Raw genomic sequence first — 9,811 nt, forward strand, 5'->3', positions numbered from 1 at the left:
CTGGTTTGAACATACTTCACGTTCTCATTTCGCATAGTTGTATGTAGTGTACAAACAACCTGTGGAGACACAGTATCACTATAATACAATCCCCATTTATTTATAACACCCATTATTTACTGCCGCATACATTCGTAATTCCGAAGCTTCGTAATTCCGAAGGTTCGGTTATTCCGAAGGTTCGTATTTCCGAAGGTTCGTATTTCCGAAGGTTCGTAATTCCGAAGGTTCGTTAATCCGAAAACAAAATAAGGTTCGTAATTCCGAAGGTTCGTTAATCCGAAAACAAAATAAGGTTCGTAATTCCGAAGGTTCGTTAATCCGAAAACGAAATAAGGTTCGTAATTCCGAAGGTTCGTTAATCCGAAAACGAAATAAGGTTCGTTAATCCGAAAACGAAATAAGGTTCGTTAATCCGAAAATTAAATAAGGTTCGTATTTCCGAAAATGAAAATAATTCATTATGGTAACAAAAACGATGTTGTCATTACAAGATTACACGATATTATGCAATGATAGTAATAACGATCGATGATACATGTGTGTGTTGGGGCCAAAGCATGTATTTCATTAAGAATGGCGCCCTGATCAAGCATAGGCTAATTTCGATTTTATCTGAGTAATTGCTGCCTATAAGCAAATGATTTAATTAAAGATGCAGGAGATCAAGTGTGTTGGAAGCGTGCGAGCAACCTCTAGATAATAGGATTTGTATTGGAGGGGATGTCATTTTAAATAACAGCTTCTGCTGGTAATAGAAATAAAAATAATGATCCTTGTGAAAGGTTGAAAGCGCGAATCGCAAGCTGAAACTAGTAGACATTTCATGTAACAAGACGTGAAGTGAGCATTCGGAGCATTTTTTGTAATCGTGAGAAAGATGTGTATCTTTCTAAAGAATTAATGCGAGGGCGAGCTGTAATTTGTTTATATACTGACCTGGGGCCCGTTGCATGAAACGTTTTACCTGAGAAAACTCAGGTTGTTTTTACAGGAGTTTTTGCCCTGCACTAAAGTCATTGGCGGAAATCAGACTAACCTTAGTTTTCAGTTTTTACCAGAGTTTTCTCAGGTAAAAAGTTTTACGCAACAGGCTTCAGAAAGTAATCTTTTAAGGACTGCATTTAGTGACTCATGAATAGAATATATATCTCACGAACTAAATAATGAGAGCGCGAACCGCAAGCTTAAATTTGCGATATTCCAACCTGAAAACTGGACATTTCACAAGGGCGCCGGAAGCGGGGGGGGGGGGGAGGGGGGGCACTTGCCCCCCAAATAAAATTTGGGGGGGGGGCAAAACGAGATTTTGCCCCCCAACGTGCCCCCCTGAAAGATGAAAAATGATAAATTATTCAAGGACAAAAGTAAATGAAGGCACGTTTCTGCCTGAAAATTGTCATTTCCATTGTCAAAAATGAAAAAAAAATTCCCCTGACGGGGCAAATACATTATCATAGTAAGCCTCGCGTCTTTTGACGAACAGTTCCTCTGTGAAACATAGCTTTGATAAGCCCCTTTTCCATCTCATTACAGTGTGATAACGTTTAACCTTTTCATGAATACATTTCAAAATAAAAGCGAATGGCAAATTGATAGTGGTCCACCAATGATTAGGTTTATAATTCTATGATGCTGGCTGTGTCATCTAACAAACGCGCGGTCGCCCAGAAACGCTCAGACCGGACCCGATATAACTAACGCGCGTGAACACTAGTTACTCGAGCAAGATATGGATTCTATGTCATAGCTGTCAAGCCCAGAAACCATAACATCTCGAGAAACTTGTTTCAATTATTTCATTTTCAACTAAATATAAATTGATTTAATACAGTGATAACAAGAGAGCGGTGTTGGCTCAGAGTCGGTAACGCGTCTGCCCGTCGAAGTCGAACCAAAGATCGTAGGTTCGAGTCCACCCTGGGCGGATGACTGAAGTCAGTGCGTTGTGTGTATTAACGTCTCTCCCATGTTTCATAGATGCAGGCTATGCTACAATGGAAAACACTCCGTCCCTCGGATAGGACGTTAAATGGAGGCCCCGTGTAGAGGAGAGTCACCACCTTTGCACGTTAAGAACCCACTGCACTATTCGTATAAGAGTAGGGGGAAACCCCGGTGTCGAGGTCGACCTGCATCCCCCCCCCCCCAATCAGTTATATCGGGAGGAGAGACCTGTGGATCATGTGATTCAGTTCGCTTTTCGCCTCCCAGGCACAGGTGACGCCAAACAAATAATAATAACAATTCAGTTCCCTAAAGAAAATACCAAGGTCATTTCAACTTAATATAGACATGTTATCAGAAAATTATATCAGAATAATCATGTGTAGAGGATTATAATTTATAATTTGTAAAAATGGTAAATCCCACCCGAAAGCAACTTAGAGATAATGTTTAGATATGAAAAAAATTAAATCATCTGTGAAAGTGTCTTCTTGACCGGAAGATATTATCCGAGATATGAATAAAAATGTAAAGAATATAAAAGAAAAAAATAAGCGTTACAGTAGTGCTCTACTATAAAAAAAATCTTAAGATATTTTCACAGCCCCGTATTTCCTCTATTCCTTTTCATTGGCATGATTGGAAGGCGTTTTGTCTGATACTATTTCAGCTCATATATAGCACGTATGTATTTTAGATTCCAAAACTTCTTCCCATTACCTGTTACTAATCAGATTGAGATGGCAGCTATGTTCTCTGGTTCATCCCAGCTTTTGTTATTCATGGACATTTGAAAAAATAAAAAAAAAACAACCCGGGAGTGGGTGGGGCTGCAAGACCTAAATTTTCGAAGAAACGTAAGAGCGAGGAGATTTGTGATGGGGGAGCTTTTGCATTTCTAGAATGAAATTGAAGGATTTCGTGCACTCTCGATCGGCGGCCCCCGGCTGCGTACGGTCATGTTTGTCATCTTAAAGTCTTTATAAGGCCTATATTACACTGGTTTGAAACAATTTCGTTTGCAATAAGGCTCGTAATTTGCTGGAACTGCGACCCTGGTCATGAAGAAACACCAGGCTGGGTCAAAAGGGAGGAAACAGAAGGAGCAAAAAGAACTCCAAGACTGTTTAATTCTCAAGAAATTTATTTTTGAATGCACTTAGAAACGCAACTTTTATACTCCATTTTACACAAAATCCTTACCGGGGGGGGGGGTCCCATAGCCTCTCCCGCTCGATCGCTTCGGTATCTCACGCTGTCAAAATATTGTGCCCCCTTCGGGATTTTGCCCCCCCCCCCAAAACTGAAAGTCTTCCGGCGCGCCTGACATTTCATACTTCTTTTTTGTAACCCAGGAATAGAATGAGTTCCTCAATAAACAATACTTGATGCGAGCGAGAAACGTGAGCCAAATTTTTCCGATTTTCCAACCTGAAAACTGGACATTCTAAGCATTCTTGTAAAAAAAATAATAATAGCTGGGAGAATAGTTTTCAGAACTGAAGTGGCTTCCCTGGGTAAATGATATCTATATCAATATTATCATTCTAGGCCCACATGAAATTTCCAAAAGTTTGAGCACGTGATTCGCTCGCAACATCTCACAAGGATGCCCTTTTAACAGTATTGACCAAAAAGGTGAATTTTACATCTTCAGATTTGACTTTTTCCCCCAAACCGCTTGCTCTCTACGCTCGCAGAAATGAAACGTAAATATATAACTTTAGTGATCACTTAAAAAATTGTGCTCAAATTAGTTACTACAAAACACACAACCTCTTTACACAGCTGATAATCTAATGGTGAAAATATCCGTTTGCACCAAATTGCCCCTATCGGCCCCTTTTTTTGCTTTGCCCCCCCCCCCAAAAAAAAACGTTCCGCCGCCATTGGCTAAAACACGCATCGTCTTCATGGCTAACTGCAAAAAGTTCTTAAAATGTCCCCTTTAGATCAGGTCAGAGCTTATATATTTAAAAATTCTCTTCGCGCTTCTTGCTAGCAGTTATTGTCTAATTTTAGTTACATAGGCATCTCGCTTTGAAGATCACAAACATATTGCCCATCATATTAACAAAAATATATAGCTCGCGCTCGCATTATTTAAAAAGGGTTTATCATGTTATTACATATTTACTTTATTTTATAAGGATAAAGCTAATTATTGACTGTTAGGACTACCCTTTCAAAGAAACAAACAAAAATCAACTTTAAACTGCCGATCAAGGAAAATATGGCTTAAAAAAAATTGCCCCCCCCCTCTATTTGACGAAAGTTGGATCCACCGGGAGGGAGGCAGGGGGCATCAAAAATGGAATTAAAAACAGGGGAATTAATATTTTCCAAAATGGGAAAGTTCCTTTTTCAAAAATAAATATGCCGTTTTTCATGATTTTTTCGAAATAAAATACTCTTTTTAAAGTATACAAGTTAAGTTAAGTTTTCAGGCTGGAATATTGAAAAATTTCATATATATATATATATATATATATATATATATATATATATATATATATATATATATATATATATAAAGTATGACCCAGCTAGGGATCATCCCCCCCAGGTCTAAGGACCTGTCTACGCCACTGCACCAAAGTGCCCATTTCGTTCGTTCGGCCGCCCTTGCCTTCCCATCCTCATATGATAATTGAACGGCAACAGTGTCTCCCGCCCCCCTCCCTTGCCTCTGCCTCTGCTTTCCCGGTTTTCATTTTTCGGATTAACGAACCTTATTTTGTTTTCGGATTAACGAACCTTATTTCGTTTTCGGATTAACGAACCTTATTTCGTTTTCGGAATTACGAACCTTATTTCGTTTTCGGATTGACGAACCTTCGGAATTACGAACCTCATTTTGTTTTCGGATTAACGAACCTTCGGAATTATGAACCTTATTTCACTTTCGGATTGACGAACCTTCGGAATTACGAACCTTATTTCGTTTTCGGATTGACGAACCTTCGGAATTACGAACCTTCGGAAATACGAACTTTCGGAATAACCGAACCTTCGGAATTACGAATGTATGCGTTGTTGGTTAGTTCAAACATCCAAGCTTAATTTATTGGAGACTGAATGTTGAAAATTAATCTTTGTTATTTAAGATTTAAACACTTTGGAACTGTTTTGCAACTATATAGAGTAACATTTATGGCATATATGCTAAACAGAGCTGAATAGATTTCCAATTGTATGAAGACATAAGAGCTATATTTAGTGGTGAGCAATTAAATGTTGTAATTAAAGCACAATTTGGAAGTATTCAGTTTTTACACACCCCATCATACACTACAATAAATTGCTGAGAAAATAAATGGGCTCAGCTGAACATTAGCCGTAGCCAGTTCCCAACTAGTATATACACAGCCAGCAAGTAGCGTACGCGCGGGGGGGGGGTACAGCTAGGGGTTCTACCCCCTCCCCCATTTTTAATAATCCTTTTGTACGCAAGGTGATTGCAGGGGTTTAAATCCTCCCTAAAATTTGTTTTAAACTTTTTTTATTATTTTGTTTTTACTTGTCATATTTTTGGAATATAAATTTACCTCATGTTTTTGGTGAAAACCCTTTTCTTTCTTTCTTTTTTTTAGCTTGTCAAATTTTCATTCAGCTTGAACCACCCCCTTAAAAAGAATCCTGCTCACGCTATATAGCAATCAAAGCATGTAAGAACTTTTGAAAACATTTTCATACAGCAGGAATATAGCACCGTGACAGACACTATACAAGATAGATGCAAAATTGTGCACATATAGCTACTGCCTCGATCTATGCACATATTATCCCTTTATACGTTTTTTATTCTGTTAAAATATTAGCAGACTTGCTGAATATAAAGTCAATTCACTTTTCAAAAAGAAAACTGTGCATGAATGATGGCTTTAGTTTCTCCAGGAGAAATGCTTGACAAACCTCTGGGAGCGTTTTATGATATAGGACTTGTCAGACATTTTTGTGATTTTATCCCACAAGTTCTTGGGAGCGTATCATTAACATTTTCGTCCGACAAGTTGTCAAGTCTGATAACTTTCCTTGATAATGATTGGCTCACTGTTACCATAATAACTGTCGGATAAAACAGTCTACTCGGATGACTAAACGTCTGACTTGCCCTTTCATGAAACAATCCCCTGGGGAGTGCTTTATGACAGGACTTGTCTGACATTTTATCCCACAAGTCCCGGGGAGCGTTTCATCAACATTTTCGTCTGCGACAAGTTGTCAGATCTGACAATTTTTCCTGATTTTGATTGGATAAGAAGCAATGTTACTATGGTAACCGTCGGGCGCAAATGTTGACGAAACGCTCCCCTGGTAGATCAATACAAAAGTTGCACCATGGGGAGCATTTCACCAACTTCTAACAAGGTTTCGATCTGATGACAATTTTTTTATCATTCTAATTGTCTGGGAAGCATATACATGTATAGGGCGATTCTACTTTTCGCACCATTTTTCAACCTATTTTCCAAACAAACGAAGAACTTCAATTTGTTTTGTGTCAATAATAGAGTACTAGTGGGTAGACGTACAAAAAATGACAACCAACAAAAATATGCTGTCCATGGGTGAAAATGTTGCGTGTCGTACGAGACATTTCTGAGTCCCTTAATTCGCCATAATCAAATATTTTTTGTTGGTAATCAGTTCTTCACATGGCTATCCACTATAACTTTATTATTGTTGACTAAAAAGAATTGTTTATTGCTCAAGCAATCAGCTATAAGAGACTAGAAATTGTTGACAAAATGTCCCGTACGACACGTATGGAATCGCTCTTTCCATCCTTCACAGTATGGTATAGCTGCATGAAACAGTTCTTTCTGAAAACTCTGCCCAGGGCCCCCATTTCATGTTGTGTTAATTGCAACGACAATAGTAAAAATTCTGCTTTTCGAGAGCTCTTCTATTAAAAGGTGATATTTCAACATGAGATACTATTACAGCAATTTTTAATAAAATGGGGCAACAGATCCTTGCTATTTGTCGAGAAGAAAAGGGTCGGTGTATGGAATTCCTATTATCTTAAACTTTGATTAATTTAATACTCAGTAGAATTTCAGTAAAAGTCTAGTAAATGTTCATGGACGAGGGATTCGTACGTTCGTAACCATCTTTAAAATTATCCTTTTTAAAGTTTTTGACCAAAGATTGCTAACATTTCCATTCTGATTGAGCTGCCTTCTAAAGGTTTACATTTTAACGTAATAGATTTTAATAGCCCAGCAATGGTATCTAACTGACCATGAAAATGCCCCGGGACATGCAACCATATAGATTAAAAGTCAGTATCAATACGATATAGAAATCATCTAAAGGTAGAATATAAACGGGGACTATCCCCCCCCTAAAAATATGAGGAGGAAAGTTAGACCAGATAAGAACTGGACAAAATGAGGAACATCTATCATGATTTTATTTGGAAGATCCTTTATCAAATTTCTCTTGAAACAAAATGAAATGACATTTTTTCAAGACTCAAGCAGATCTACAGGCGCAAAACCATAGGGAAGGGGGCACAAGAGGTATTAATTGGACTCCACATCTTTGCTTACAAATAATTATGCATATTATTTAAAGTATCTTTTTCCAGACAATTTCTCCCGTTAAAGACGTAGGAACTTTCTATTTATCATAACAAAACTATTTATTGGAGCTTAATTACGGAAAATCAAGATTGAACAATAGAGACGATAAACCCTACCTTTATAAAAGATTAGATGTGCTTCTGCTCCAGAAATAAATGTGCATAAATAATAAATCTTAATTATAGGTCCATACATTTTGAAGAGTTTATTTAAAGTTCAGTATCACCGCAAGCAAAATTAATGTCTGAGGACTGACTGGCTGGGCCCTGTGTTTCGTCGTCCTCATCTTCCTTTGAGACAGGGGAATCTAAAGTAGTAGGTCGGTATACACCAGTGTTGATCGAACCGTCCTTTGAAATATCGTTGGCCAATTCCCCTTTGTCTTTCACGGGTTCTTCGTCTTCCTCAAAGACGAATCGCTTGAGGAAGGTGTAGGTCCCGAAAACTGCCATTCCTAGGAAGAACTGTAGCATCATGGTGATGAAGGTGACCCGTCCGGCGAGATCTGCTTCAGGTTGGGGGTAAGCGTTGCTCAGAATGATGTAGGCTATGATCGCGTTCTGCACGCCAGTTTCGAAGGCAATCGCCGCTACTTGGTCATTCTTCAGCCGGCCAAGCTTGGCAAAGATGGCACCCAAGGTGGCCCCGAGACACGGTAGAATCAGGGAAGAAACGTATACCTGCCAGGGCGAAAAGAAGATGTAGAGCTGAAACGGAATTGAAGCGCATATAACCACTATCATGATCACTGCAACGACTGGTTTGAAGATCTTTAGAACCTTCTTCTCATAGTGTGGCCATCTGTATCGTGCTAGAATTCCGGCTATGACGGGAATAAGCATGGCGACTAACTGGATAGCCACTCGGTCATAGGGTGTCTCGAGTGAGGAGTCGGTGATAAGAGGCGTGTAGATGAATATGTTCAGTGGCATGGTTGCAAGGGCCAGGATCGTTGAGCAAGTCGTCATGGTGACGCTCAAGGTGAAGTCTGCATCTACAAGGACGCAAAGGTCATTGCTGAGTTTCCCTCCAGGGCAGCATCCAACCAGAAGCAAACCAATAGCTGTAAGTGGCTCTAGCTGCATCACCTTCCCGATCCCAAACGCCAAAGCCGGCATGGCGACAAACTGGCAGGCGAACCCGATGCAAACAGCAAACGGACGTTTCAAGTTCTTCCAAACCATTGCCATATCTATGGTGTAACCCATCAAGAAGTACGTGATAGATATTGGGATGAAGAAAATATAGTTCAGAACGTTCAGAAAAAAGTAATTGATCGGTCGTAAAATCTTGATGGGTATTTCACCGACGCGTGTCTTCTCGCTTGATCCCAGTCCTGCCACCATTATTTCCATACTCGAGACTCTGTAATTGATTCCTCGGATTGTCACATGAAAGACCTGAGGTAACACTGTTCCGTTGGAAACTATGTACGACGAAGCATTAATTATCTCAAAGGCATCTTCGTTGGCGCTTTGAAAGGTCACCGTACTCTCTGGACCATCATAAGCAACCAGGGTCACATTTACTCCCACTTGTTCCCCCTCTGTTACGTACACATCGGTGTGGTTGTCGAAGGCGATGTTGACGCTACTCGCGATGCAAACATGTTGAATTCCAAATGCCAATGCCAGCAATGACCGAAAGATTGGTTTGTAAAACATGATGGCACCTGTACGAATGAAACGGGTTTACTACCTAGGATTGTTTAAAACTGTAGATTCTCTATATGATTCAATTAATTTCCATGACATGAGTTCAACAATATTTTCATCTCCAATTACGGGATGACTTTGTACAATTTATGTCTGAAAAAATAACCTAAAGCAAATTGTTTAAGGTCAAGATTTGATTTCTCATATGATTTTGGATAAGATTTTGATATGATCATCACCGCAACACACATTATCAAGTGTAGTGTGGATTTCGTAAACAGAGGCCGCTGAAAACATTTTTACAAAAGTCGAATATAATTTATTCGCTCAAGCTGATGCTGCACGTTGAAGACCAACTTATGTCATGTGCGCTTATAAAAAAAACTCCAAATTCTTACGGATTTCTGAAATTTACCTGTATTATCCTGATATTGAAACAAATTATTAGATGTTATGTTCACTCAAAAAAATAGACAAACGAAAAAATAGATATTAATTTCCATTGAGATTTTGTTTTACTTCTGCAGGGGAACACAAAAGTGTAATGAAAAGATTTAAGATTTATTTCAAACAAAATTCCAGCTTACCTAATACGAGAAAAGAATAAGAAATACCAAA

General features: G+C 38.9%; 1 protein-coding gene across 1 annotated transcript; it reads right to left on the reverse strand.

The window, feature by feature from the left end:
- Positions 1-7,332: 7,332 nt before the first annotated feature.
- On the reverse strand, positions 7,333-9,493 carry LOC121425414 (ileal sodium/bile acid cotransporter-like). The gene has a single exon (XM_041621459.1). The coding sequence runs from the start codon at positions 9,200-9,202 to the stop codon at positions 7,748-7,750; it is 1,455 nt and encodes a 484-aa protein (XP_041477393.1). The 5' UTR covers positions 9,203-9,493; the 3' UTR covers positions 7,333-7,747.
- Positions 9,494-9,811: the final 318 nt, after the last annotated feature.

Source organism: Lytechinus variegatus, chromosome 12, assembly GCF_018143015.1.
Source record: "Lytechinus variegatus isolate NC3 chromosome 12, Lvar_3.0, whole genome shotgun sequence".
Taxonomy (NCBI): Eukaryota; Metazoa; Echinodermata; class Echinoidea; order Temnopleuroida; family Toxopneustidae; genus Lytechinus; species Lytechinus variegatus.